The sequence below is a fragment of the Sceloporus undulatus genome, chromosome 1 (assembly GCF_019175285.1).
Source record: "Sceloporus undulatus isolate JIND9_A2432 ecotype Alabama chromosome 1, SceUnd_v1.1, whole genome shotgun sequence".
Classification (NCBI taxonomy): domain Eukaryota; kingdom Metazoa; phylum Chordata; class Lepidosauria; order Squamata; family Phrynosomatidae; genus Sceloporus; species Sceloporus undulatus.
In genome coordinates, this window is record NC_056522.1 from 258667805 (window position 1) to 258681644 (window position 13840).

The window sequence follows — 13840 nt, forward strand, 5'->3', positions numbered from 1 at the left end:
ATTTCATATTTCAGAAGGAGTATTGTGGAAGAGTGACTTGAAATTTTTTTTAGGATCAGGCTAGTAAGTAATTCCAATTCTTTATCTGTTGCTTATTGCAAATTCGTTTCTCCTTTTCCTTTCTTTGCGTTTTTCAGGATGCTTACTCTGAAATTGCGTATTTGTTTGCTGAGTTTTTCCGAGATCTTGATATAGTCCCATCCGATATCATAGCAGGTCTAGTACTGCTACGTCAGCGGCAGAGGGCAAAACGCAGTGCAGTATTGGATGAAGTGAGTATGCAGAATATTGTTTATGCTTTTCACTGCAAAAACACTGAGATCTTTTATGATGGGATTTAGTTCTAGGCCCCCTGTCCCTAAGGTATAATACAAAGTTACCCCTCAGTGACCAGTCATCGTCGTCATCATCATGCAATTCTTTTTATTGTTTTCCCCCTTTGTTTTGAATTTTTCATTATTTTATAGAAATTGTTTGAATTAATTGTTATTAGGAGAAATATAATTTTTAGGGTTCATATACTATTCTTTTCAATATTGTTATTGTTAACTGCCATCATGTTGACTTCAACTTATGACAGCCCCATGAGTGAGAGATCTCCAAGTCACCCTATCTTCAACAACCCTGCTCAAGTCTTTTAAACTCAGGCTTCCTTGATTAACTCTGTCCATCTGGAATGTGGTCGTCCTCTTTTTTTCCCCTACCTTCTTTCTTCCCAAGCATTGTTTGCTTTTCTAGTGAATCATGTCTTCTCATGATATGGCCAAAGTACAACAGTCTCAGTTTAGTCAACTTGGCATCTAGAGAGTTTGGGCTTTATTTGCTGTAGGGCACATTTATTTGTCTTTTTAGCAGTACACAGTATTCGTAGAACTCTTCTTCAGCAATACATTTCAGATGAGTTGATTTTCTTCCTGTCAGTCAACTTTCTTCACTGTTCTGCTTTCACAACCCAAACCTAATCAAGGAATCCACGAGCTTGCAAGACCTGAGTAGCGCAATTAAGGATATAGTGTCTTTAAGCCTCTTTCATAGGCTTGCCATTAGCCAAAGCCCTAATAATTGGCAACAAATAAAAACTCTTCCTTTCCTGAATCCAGCTTGGACAGCTGGCATTTCTTGTTCCATATATATATATAAGTCTTCATAGAATTTTGAACATTACTTGGCTTGCATAGGAAATGCAGTGTTTCGGTGGTTACTACAATCCTTGGTGACCCCTTTCTTGGGGACTGGAATGTATATTGTTTCCAGTCTGTGGGACATGGTTTTGTTTGCCATATTTGTTAACAGATTTTAGTTAGAACTAAAGTAGATTTCTTGTAGCAGCTCTAGTGGTATGCCAACTCCATATAATTTTTTAAGAATTCAAGTTAATCTTCAACTGGTTCTTCTTTTAATGAATCTGCCATCCTTTCACCTTTTATATGATTCTTCCACGTATTGTTTTCATAATCTTTTTTTATTTCTACATGGCCATGTAATATGTTCCCCTGCTAGTCATAGAGCATCATCACTCTTGGTTTAAATGCCCTTTTGATTTCTCAGATCTTGAGGAAGTCTCTTGTTCTTCCTTTTTTTGTTGTTGTCTTCTATTTCTCTGCATTGATTAGCCTAGTCGTTCTCTTTGTCCCTACACACAAGTTAAAGAACAGTTGCATTCAGGGTTCTCACACTATTTCTCACACCTTTTTACTTTTACTCTCTTGACTATTCTTAACTGCTTGAAAGGTTTCATCTGTCATCCATCACTGCTTCTCTCTCTCTCTCTCTTTTTTTTTTACTGCAGATAGTGCCTTTTTGCATTCCTCTCTGACAATGTCCCAAGCTTTACACCAGAGTTTTCCCCAGCCAATTAGGCTTAATAGTGTAAATCTGTATTTTACATTATCTATGAATTCTACAGGCATATGCTTAAGCTTAGTTCAGATTATTGTTTTAGTGTTCTTCTTTAGCTTTTCTCTAATTTTGATGTTAGCAGTTCATGGTCTATTTCACAATCTGCTTCTAGTCTTGTTTTTTGTAGAGAGAATTGAGTTTCTTCACGTTCTGCTTTCAATTAATAGTCTATTTGATTTTTATATTGTTCAACAGATGATGTCCAAATATACAGTTTTCTCTTTGGTTGCTTGAAGAATGGGTTTGCGATGAACAAACTGCTGACCTTGCAAAATTCAATCAGTTGCTGTCCTGTTTCATTTCTTGATCCTAGGACAAATGTTCCTACAATCTGATCCTGCTGTTTCCTGCTTTTGCATTCCAATCACGTATGATTAACAACAAGTCCTGTTTTAATGTGTCATCAATTTCCTCTTGGACTCCAGCATAGAATCTTTCCATTTCTTCTTCTTCTTCAACCTCTGTTGGAACATAAACATGGATTATGGTTATATTGATGGATTTTCTCGATGGATTTCCCCTGAAATTTGATATTACTTGGTCAGACTTTGCATTATATCCTTTGATCCTTTTTGCTACATCTCTCCTCTCTATAAATGCCACCCCATTTATTCTTAGATTTTCATTTCCTGAGTAAAACACTGTGTAATTATCTGATTCAAAAGGTCCTATTCCTGTCCACATTAGTTTGCTCACACCAAGGATTGCAATGTTTATGTTTCATTTTTGTTTCACTATGCGTAGCTTTCTCTGATTCATGCTTCTCACATTTCATGTTCCCATAATATGTATTGTGCAGCCTCATACCTTCATTTCACCTCTGAGCACATGATGAGCTGAACATCCTTTCATCTGGAGTGCAATTATGTCATTAGCCATCGTGCTACTCAATATTTGTTCTCTGCTGTACCCCTGTAGCTCAACAATCTGACCTGGGAGTCTTGTCTTCTGGCACTATTTCTTGTTTCATTTTAGATTGTCTAATCATAGGCTTTTCATGGTAAAAGGCATTCAGAAAGGGTTTACCATGATGTTTATCTGCAGGTCTGATCTGAAGCCACTGCGGGTCCAATGATGCGAATTCACATGATAATGTGATGTAAAGTGCGCCCGCGTATGACGCGGGCGCGCCTTACACGACTTGAGCATACGCGCTCAAGCCGCAGGGCGGAAGGGGCGGCGCGTCCCATTCAATTGAATGGGTGCGCGCGCCCATTGCGCGCCGCCGTGCACAAGCCCCATTGTTTACAATGGGGCTTGATCATAGGCGGAATTCGCCTTACGCGGAGGGATCCGGAACGGATCCCTGTGTAAGGTGAGGGCCCACTGTATTATTACACATGATTGGTTTCTATGGGGAGGGTCTTTCCAAGGCGCATCCACAGTGAATCCGAAGTGACTCCTCATTTTTATGAATTCGGTAACAAGCGAATTCACAAAAATTGTTTCCAAGCTCACTTGGATTTCAATCTGAATTGGTCTGGTGTGGAATGCAACTTTGCTTCCGTCCTGGTACACCCCCCAAGCTGCCAAGGTTCCACATTTCCCATGATGCTGCGCTGCAATTTTGCCCCATTTACTTCCAGTGCTCCTTCAAGAATGGACGTTTGGCTGTAGCTGACAGGGATGAAGGGAATGAAACAGGAGGCTGGTGGGAGAGATGGGAGCAATGGAGGGGGCCATCAGAGGCTGGGGGGAGCAACAAACTCCAACTCCCAGAATTCCATAGCACTGAGCCAGGACAGTTAAAGTGGCGTCAAACTGGATTATTTCCCCAATGCTGATGCAACCTAAGAGTAGGCAGCTGTTACAAAGGGAAAGAGAGTGGATTGGATTCAGGGAGGTGGTACTTTAGGGAGCATGGAGAATAGTTATAATAATTATAATTTTAAAAAAAACCCAAAAATTGTTTTTAAAATAATACTAATAATCATTTATTTTTAAAATAATAATAATGATGATAATAATAATAATAATAATAATAATAATAATAAGTTATTAGTTTGCTGAGGCACCAGAACTCTCTGGCAGAGAAGGGTCAATGTCTCACGACACTACAGTTCCCAGAATTCCATAGCACTGAGCCAGGACAGTTTGCAGGAAGCAGGTGGGGGGATGTAGTGAAATCTGACAGGGAAAATCAGGATACACTCGCAGGAAGCAGGTGGCAGGTGCAGGGAAATCTGACAGAGAGGACCCAGGACATATTCTAGAGTAAATCGAGTATAAAATAAAATAGAAGGGAAGGGAAGAAGAAACATGAAACTGTCATTCATGTGAGGCTAACATTGGCGTGAAATAGGAACCAGGAGGAGGAGGAGGGTGTCCTGGGTATTCGCCTTCCATCCCTCCCGGGGCATAGGAAGCAAGGGGGCACGGAGGGCAATCTGACAGAGTGGACCCAGGAGCATGGAGGGAAATCTGAATCCAAAGCTCATAGAAATGGCTGCTGATTAGAGTGAAAAAACAAACTCCAAATCCCATAGGAACGGCTGCTGGTTAGGATGAAAAAAAAAAACTCCAAAGCCCATAGAAAGAGTGCTGGATGTTTCAGAGAAATGGAGGACTGTCAAAGAGGGCACGTTTGAATGATGCTGGGAGGGTTTGGGGACCTGGCAAGGATGGCACATTCGGATGTTTCAGGGAGGAATGGAGGACTGTCAAGGAGGGCACGTTTGGATAATACTGGGAGGGTTTGGGGGGCTGGCAAATATGGCACATTCGGATGTTTCAGGGAGGAATGGAGGACTGTCAAGGAGGGCATGTTTGGATGATGCTGGGAGGGTTTGGGGAGCTGGCAAGGATGGCACATTCGGACATTTCAAGGGGAATAAAATAGAAGGGAAGAGGAAACGTGAAGATGTCATTCACGTGAAATTGGAACCAGGAAGTGGCCCCCTTCTTCACCCCGGAAGTGCATAGGTTCTCGATGCATTCAGACCCCCACTGAGCATGTGCAAGGGTGCCGATTCGAATCATTGAATCTGCATGGTATATATGTTAAGGAAAAAGCAACATGGGATATACAGTGAGTGAAATAAAACATGTATGTGAGAGTCAGGGTGACTCACCAGAAGCAATTAGGAACCACACAGGTGTAATAGGTAATGCAATTAACAAGTCCTAAAATGCCAAGGACAGAAATGTAAAGTGGTTAATTGGACACACCTGAGAATTGTTAAGTGGTCAAGGCTGAGATGATGAAATCATTAATTATGGGATGAACCAAGAGAACCAATGAGAATGGTGTACACGCCTACTGGGTGGAAACAGACAACAGTGGGTGGTATCTTGCATTGACTATAATAATGACTATGAATCCCAATGTATTTTGTGCGTAGTAGAGTGGGTAGTAGTGAGGAGTATTGTTGGATAGTTTTGGAGCTGTATATAGTAGAATAAAGTAGATCTTTTATATAAGACTACTGAGTTGTCTGGTGTCTTGGGTGAAGCTACAAGAGTCAGCTGGATCCTGAAGAAGGGTGAAGACTTCTGTGGAAGCAAGAGTGAGAAGGCTTGGAGAGTTTGTCAGGGTCTTCAGCCTGTTCTCTGTAACTCTGCTGCTTTTGAGCAAAGCTTTAACCACTGGCCAAAACTGGTCAGCGCGGTGCATAACAAGGTGGTGAGTTCGAGCCAGAGGTGAAGAGCTACAACTCCCATCATCCCTGACAATATATCGGTGTGGTAATTCAATGTGCACTCACTCCGCTTTGACCTTGTAATTACCACAGTTTTGTTCTTCACGTGTGATAGTTCATCACATGAATTGCTTTGGATTTGAATTGACTTTGCTTCTCCTTCACTTCGGATTGGCTCTGGATTTGAGTTCCAGTCTCACATGTGATAAGGGCCCATGCCTTCTCCTGTGTAGTACTAACACGTTTTAGCTATGGTGCCACTGTCATGGTCTCTAGGACACACACACACACGCTGCTGCTGCTGCTACCCATTTGGCTCATTTAGTCAGCAAAAGTCTGTCTGACATCAGAGACCCTACTAGAAGCACTGTTGCCATCAGCATAACCTTTTGCCTCACAAGAGCACACAGTCCCACCACTGTGGAAAAATAGTACCATTTGTGGGCTATCGGATGTTCTCTGAAATAACACATAAGGCATTCATTCTCCTGGTACATTGCTCCAGTAGCTATATGGTTTATCATTGGCAGTTGCTTTAGGAAAAATAAGTGATTTCTGAATTACTACTGAGCAGGACTAATAAGCAAACCCATCAGCTATCTAGAGAACTACGTTTGTTATGATATATAACCAGAAACATGCCGTTTAGTCTCCTCAGCTGTCATAGAAGAGCCCTGGTGGAGCAGTGGTTAAATGCCTGTACTGCAGCCACTCATAGAATCATAGAGTTGGAAGAGACCACTCACTCATATACCATAAGGTTGTGAGTTCAATACCAGCCAGGGACTCGAGGTCGACTCAGCCTGGCATCCTTCCAAGGTCACTAAAATGAGTACCCAGCTTGTTGAGGGCAATTAGCTTACACATTGTAAACCACTTAGGGAGTGCTTAAGTGCACTGATAAGCGGTATACAAATAAAACAAACAAAAACAAACAGCTTCATTTATATACCACTTCATACTGAAATAGCATTTCCAAACTCCTCCTTTTGGATCAACAGGTAGGTTCCAAACTCCTCCTTTTGGATCAACAGGTAGGTTCATGGTTGACTAGTGACCAACAACTTTGCGAAACACGGTAATATAAGTCATAACTGTGGAGAGGAGGTAGTGAAAGTATGAATTGGAGGAAGAGAACAAACATCACGAGCACAACAGGTTCCGGTGGTGGCCATAGCATTCTAAGGGATAGGCATATTGATCTGTTGCAATAGTACAAATAAGGAGTCTTGCAACACCTGCAACACTAACACATTATTTAGAGGCCTTTAAGCTGAGGTAGGATGGCCTCGTAATTCAAGTGCTTTAGTTGTATATTCCAGGATGGCAGGAGGTTGGACTAGACAGTCTTACAGTCACTTTCAGCTGTATGTTTCTATGAAGTTCATATGGCATACATTTTCAGAAAGTAAAGTCCACTTTGACAGATGCCTCTGATAATGTAGATTCTAGTCCTCAAAAGCCTGTGCCATAATATATTGGCTAGTCTTTAAATATTGCCAAAGGATTAGATTTGTTTTTTGTTTTTAAGTTTTAGCATTGGGTGTAAAGTGATCTTAAGATCCAAAATTTTAAAAAACACAACAAAAGAATTTAAAAGAGTTATAAAAAACAACACTTAAAGAAAAGGTTTTGAAACCTCAACATAGTATATTAAGAGTTCCAAATGACAGTGCATAGATCAAAGGATATTTTGATTTCCTTGTGTACAAGCAGAAGGATCCAATGTGATTAGTTAATTCTAATTTGTGTTTGATTTACAGGCAAACAATGATATCCTAGCCTTCTTGTCAGGAATGCCAGTAACCAGAAACACCAAATATTTGGATCTGAAAAACTCAGTAAGTTATCACACTTCAGTGCTTTGTTGTTGTTGTTGTTAAATGCTACATTGATATAATTGCAGACACTGCAGCAGCTCAGTTGAAATCAGTTGTGTTATCTTTTCTTTCATGTAAATATTTAGGTTCATTGTAAAGGTCACATAGAAAGAGATAGTAAGATACCAAAAGATAATGACACCCACCCAATTTGCTTAAGTAATTTGTTAGCAAACTGTAACTGTATCCTAATTCTGCTTATCAGCTTGCCACTGCCCTACCCACTTGTGCCTCCAAAACATCTTATGTCTGTCTAGATTTTCAAAGTAGGAACTGACAGCAGGAGCTTCCCAGTGTTTAATTTCCCAGCCAAGCAACACAACACAGGGTCTGTCTTGTCTTTGAAAGAAGGAGCAGGAGAATAAAATGTTTATAACCAATAAAGCACTGGATTGTATTTTCTTGAAATAGCTTTACAGGGCTGTACACAGGCTCTTCGATGCAGGTCCACCATTCTGTCATGTTCACATTTCTGAGTTGTTTCCTGTGACTTGTTATGGGCTCATTTCTACAAATAACAGGGTGTGAAGGTAGTATAACACGGAAGCAGAAAATTCATGCTACAGCTCCCCTTTTTTTCCTGGTTGACAGTAGAAAGGGAGATCTTGCATGAGTCTTCTGCTCCAATTTAACACTGCTGGAATATGCAGCACTACTCAGATGAAGAGGTCTTTATGGAAGTGAACAGCTGATCAGTGATGGAACCAGCTCTGTGAAATACCCAGTTCATGGGGCTTTTCTTGGCCTGAAAAAGCAAATACAAATATACAGTAGTTTGATCTAGGGAGAACGGTTGAGTAGTTGTGAAATCTAGATTTTGGGGGGTCTTTTCCCACACAGTGCTAAGATATGGTTGCCTTTGGCGTGTGCAATCCTCATCTTCCTCTGGCTTGACTACTGAGGAAATTGGAAGCTTTCATTTCCACTTTCCAAACAACCACAGTTCTCATTATCTCTAAGCTTACTAACTCTGCTTAGTAGAATCTAAGCCAGGTCAGATGGGTAGCTTCACTGTCTTGACTTATTAGTAAATAATAATTTAAACTAACCAGAGATAAAGCAATTTAAAAGAAATGAGGAGCTCCTATTAGTTTAAAAATACAAGTGAATGCTTTAAGTCTCCTCAGCTGTCATAGAAGAGCCCTGGTGGAGCAGTGGTTAAATGCCTGTACTGCAGCCACTCATAGAATCATAGAGTTGGAAGAGACCACTCACTCATATACCATAAGGTTGTGAGTTCAATACCAGCCAGGGACTCGGGGTCGACTCAGCCTGGCATCCTTCCAAGGTCACTAAAATGAGTACCCAGCTTGTTGGGGGCAATTAGCTTATACATTGTAAACCACTTAGGGAGTGCTTAAGTGCACTGATAAGTGGTATACAAATAAAACAAACAAAAACAAACAGCTTCATTTATATACCACTTCATACTGAAATAGCAATGTCTAAGCGGTTTACAACTGTAAGCTAATTGCCCCCAACAATATGGGTATTAAACTCGCAACCGTATGGTTTGTGAGTGAGTGGCTGCAGTACAGGGATTTAACCACTGCGCCACCATGGCTCCAAAGCCACCAGGGCTCCATGTACTTGCTATTGCAGCCCAAGACCTCTTTATGTAGCAGTAGTAACCTAAGGGTTACTGTTACAGTCATCCCTCCATATTCACAGATTCTGCACCCACAAATTCAACCATCTGTAGCTTATAATATCTCTCTCTCACACACACAAAAAATCCAAAATCCAAACCTTGATTTTACCATTTTATATAAGGGATGCCATTTTACTATGCCATTCTATATAATAGGACTTGAGCATCCACAGATTTTGATATCATGTAGGGTCCTAGAACCAAACTGTAATGGATACCAAGGGACCACTGTACAAGTGATCCATTGGCTACAGATAGTTTTTTCCCCACTAGAGATGTCCATTGGCGTTGAGAAACACAGTCAGTTTAGAAAGTTGAGAACAACCAATTGGAGTGAAGCTAGAAAAGGTGGGGGCTGCTCCCAGGAGCAGGTATAAATAGAGAGATGGAGTCATGTATTAGGGAGAGTGTGTCATTGTACCCTTAGGGGTTAGAGCCGAGGAGGCTGAGGGAGACTGCTGTGACGTGCAAGTAGAAGGGTTTTACAAGTTAGTTACTCAAGTTAGGGACTAGGGGAGTCCAGAATCTAAGTGTATGTGTGAATGTCCTGTGGGATATATAAATTGCTAGGAGGCAGTGGAGATTAGTAAAGTCATCTGGAGAACAGATGAAATAAAATTTTAGGAAACTGAGGAAGTTTAGCTAGAGCAATGGTCTCCAAACTGTGACCTTTAAGAGATTTTGGGCTCCAGCTCCCATAATGTTGGCCAATAGTCTGGGATTCTGGGAGTTGAAGTCCAAAATTTCTTAAAGTGCACAGTTTAGGGACCACTGAGTTAGAGTGTGTGTTGGTGTAACAGATAACTAGAAGGGTTAAGAGATACAGAGGCTAGATAAAGGTTCTGTGGGAACTAAAGATCTATACAGACCGACATTTGTGTGCCAGCCTGTGGGCAGAGTCAGCATCCTCACACTGGACGCTCTAACTCCGTCCCCATGATGTATCCCCGAAGGGACATCATAAAGCCGCTCCACTGAGGCTATGGCGACCCTTGGAGGGAGCAAAAAAGAGCTTCTTTTTGCGGCTCCTTTTTGCGCTCTCCAGAGGCCGGATTGGGGCTGTGGCAAGAGGTTGCCATGGCCTCAATCCGGCCAGCAAATGCTGCCCCTTAGGGGCAGTCTGGAGAGCCCCTAAGTCCATAAGGGAACATTTATAAAGTCAAGTGAAAGAAACTGTTAAACTTTGTAATTACTGAAACAAGTTACACACTTTATCAATGTTGAATAACATCCTACAAGAAAGATACTGTATTCAACTTCGCTTGTAAATAAAATTTTATTTTGTTTCAACAGATAGTTGCCTGAAGTGTGTTTACAGATAACATAATCCACACTACCAAACATAAATAAAATACTACCACAGGGAAAATACCTTTTATTATTTAGGACCCTTCAGATAGGGGTGGTGTAGTTATCAATTGACAATTGATGCCAAGCTGTTGGGATTTTAAAAATTCAGAGTGCCAGCAGTTGAAGAGAGTTTGGACTAACTTTGTACCCATTTTTGGGGAACTGATAATAAGTGACAGGAAGAGACACCTCAAGTGATGAACATTTCTCTTGATTCTTCCAGCAAGAAATGCTTCGCTACAAAGAGGTCTGTTACTATATGCTCTTTGCATTGGCTGCTTATGGCTGGCCCATGTACTTGATGAGAAAACCTGCTTGCGGACTCTGTCGACTGGCCAGATCTTGCTCGTAAGTGTTCATCTAGGCTGTCTCTTATGATTTACATGATTGTCTCTCATTTCTTCCTCTTCTCATGCATTTATTGTTTATTTTCCTCCTTTTCTCTGACACCTTCTCTCTTGAACATGCTTTTCCTGATGATCTTCCCAGCTCCCTAAGCTCTTCCTCACAGGACATAGTTTCTTGACTTTTCACCATTTTGGTCCTCCTCCTCTGGACATGCTCCAATTTGTCAATATCCTCTTGATTTGTGGTACCCAAAACTGGGCACAGTATTCCAGGTGAGGTCTGACCAAAACAGAAATAAAGTGGCACTATTATTTTTCTAAATCTAGACACTACATTTCTATTGGTACTGTCTAGGATCATATTGGCTTTTTTAACTGCCCTATCATATTGTTGACTCATATTCAGTTTGTGGTCTACTAAGACTTCTAAATCCCTTTCACATTTACTGTTGTCAAGCCAGGTGTCACCCGTCCTATACCTGAGCCTTTTTTTTTTCTTGCCTAGTAACTTACATTCTTCCCAGTTGAAAATTCATTTTGTTAGTTCTGACCCAGCTCTCTAATCTGTTAATTCTGAATTCGGATCCTATCCTCTGGGGTATTAGCTAGTCCTCTTAATTTGGTGTCATCTACAAATTTGATAATCCTTCCTTCTATTCCATCATCCCAGTCATTGATTAAGATGTTGAAAAGCACTGGGCCCTGGACAGAACCCTGTGGCACCCCACTAGTCTTCAATCTAGGATTCAAAGGAGTCAATGGGGAACACGCTTTGGGTTCAGTCAGTCAACCAATTACAAAGCCAATGTAACTGTTGAATTATCTAGCTTGCCTACCTGATTATCATGGAGGGCCTTATCAAAGGCCTTATTGAAATCAAGTTACACTACATCCACAGCATTTCCTTATTCTATCAAGCTTGTAACGCTATTTTAAAAAGGGATAAGATTGGTCTGGCATGACTTGTTTGTGAGAAACCCATGTTGACTTTTAGTGATCACAGCATTCCTTTCTAAGGCTCTCTGTTTCATGATCTGCCCTAGAATCCTTCCTGTTATTGATGTCAGGCTGACTGCGCAGTAATTATTTGGGTCCTCTTTTCTCCCATTTTGAAGATGGGACAATATTTTCTCTCCTCCAGTCTGCTGGGATTTCTCTCCTGTTCTTCAGGAGTTCTCAAACGTTATTGTCAGTGGTTCTGAGATTACTTCTGCCAGCTCTTTTATTATTCTTAGATGTAGTTCATCTGTCCCTGGAGACTTGAATTCATTTAGAGTAGTCAGGTATTCACCTTTACCTGTTCTGTGCTGCATTTCCCCTACTGCATCATCTGTTCCATTTTCCCCAGGTTAAGCACTGTTCTCCTTTTCAGAGAAGACTGATGCAAAAAAAGATATTGAGTAGTTCTGGCCTTTCGCTCTTCCCTTCTAGCCTTTTGCCATCTTCTCCTTGTAGTGAACCTGCCATGTCCTTGTTCATCCTTTTGCTGGACATAACAAAAAGAAAGCCCATTTATTGTTTTTAACCTCTTTAGCTAGCCTGAACCTGTCCTGCAGTTTAGTTGTTCTCTCTACAAGTACTTATTATTCATTTGAATTTCTCTCCGGTGATTTCTCCCTTTTTCCATTTTTTTACATGGTCTTTTAAAATCTTAGCTCAGTTGAAAGTTCTTTAGACAACCATCTTGATTTCTTTAAACAACTACCACTTTTCTTCCTCATTACAACTGTTTGAAATTGTGCCTTCAATATTGCACTTCTCTTCACTAAAGGTAAAGAGAATTCATGATGATTTTTAAGAAATTCCAATCCGTCATGAACTCCCTTCTCTTTCAGTATTGCTAACCATGGGATCACCATCCAGTATTCCCCAAGGTTTACTGAAATCAGATTTCTTAACATCTAGAATGCATGTCTAACTACACTTAGCTGCCCCTTTCTACTGTATAACAAACTCCAAGAGAACATGGTCACTCCCACCTAACAATCTTGCCACTTCTACCCATTTATCAGGCCATCCCTATTGGTTAGGATAAGATCTAAAATAGCTCATCCCTTTATTGCCTCTTCCACCTTCTGGACAATGAAATTGTCTGCGAGACAAGTGATTTTCCTGGTGAATTAGCACACCCAGAAACCTATACATGGAATTTATAGCTAAATTAATAGGTAAGCATGAGTTGTACAACAATCATGCCAAAATGACAGATTTTGAACAGATACACAAGATTGCAGCATATTATTTTGGTAGGGCATCTAAAATGGAGACCTTGTGGGGAATTAAAATGCTGAGGGAATACAGATTGCTGAGAGAATAGAGATAAACATTGTGGTTAGTATAGGAGGGTTTGTCCCACGATTAAAAGGTGTGGGAAAATACTGTATATCAGCAAAAATTATTGTGGATGGCTTAGTAGTTTTTTGTGGGTGCTGCTGATTTTAGTCACTCACAGGTTTCATTTCTGCATTGTGAAGACATATCCCTCTCTTTGTCACTTCAGATTCTAAATTTAGAAGAGGAAATGATTAATATATTATCATCCTGTAAAAGTTTATTCGTCCTGATGATGGACTCTTTAATTTGAAGTCAGTCTTCTCCATTTGATGTCCCTTATGACAGATTATTAATACAGACAACCAATTTATCTAATGGTTAATTTGTTAAGACTCCCAGAGGCACCAGTGCAAACCAGTAGTTGCTTAATGATCAGTGTTAATGAAGCTGTTGAGTACACGCACACACACGCGCGCGCGCACGCACACACACACACAGAAGACATTAATATGATAGTACTCTCTATTCAAGAGCCAGTGGGTGTAGTGGCTTGACTGTTGGACTATGACTCTGGAGACAGGGTTTGATTCCGTACTCAGCCATGGAAACCCACTGGGTGACCTTGGACCAATCACACATGGAGAGCCCCAGAAAACCCTGTGATTGGTTTGCCTTAGGTTGCCATATGTTGGAAATGACTTCAGGGCACACAGCAATCACACATGGAGAGCCCCAGAAAACCCTGTGATTGGTTTGCCTTAGGTTGCCATATGTTGGAAATGACTTCAGGGCACACAGCAA

At 40.9% G+C, this 13840-nt stretch overlaps 1 protein-coding gene across 5 annotated transcripts in view; it reads left to right on the forward strand.

Annotated features, from left to right (window-relative positions):
• Positions 1 to 13840, forward strand: part of DAGLA (diacylglycerol lipase alpha) — a 162649-nt gene that overhangs the window by 117593 nt on the left and 31216 nt on the right. For all 5 annotated transcript variants that reach the window (XM_042464710.1, XM_042464700.1, XM_042464726.1 and 2 more), the window contains 3 exons: positions 138 to 272; positions 7301 to 7378; positions 10642 to 10766. In XM_042464710.1, the coding sequence (XP_042320644.1) occupies positions 138 to 272; positions 7301 to 7378; positions 10642 to 10766 (338 nt within the window). The remainder of the gene's footprint in view (positions 1 to 137; positions 273 to 7300; positions 7379 to 10641; positions 10767 to 13840) is intronic.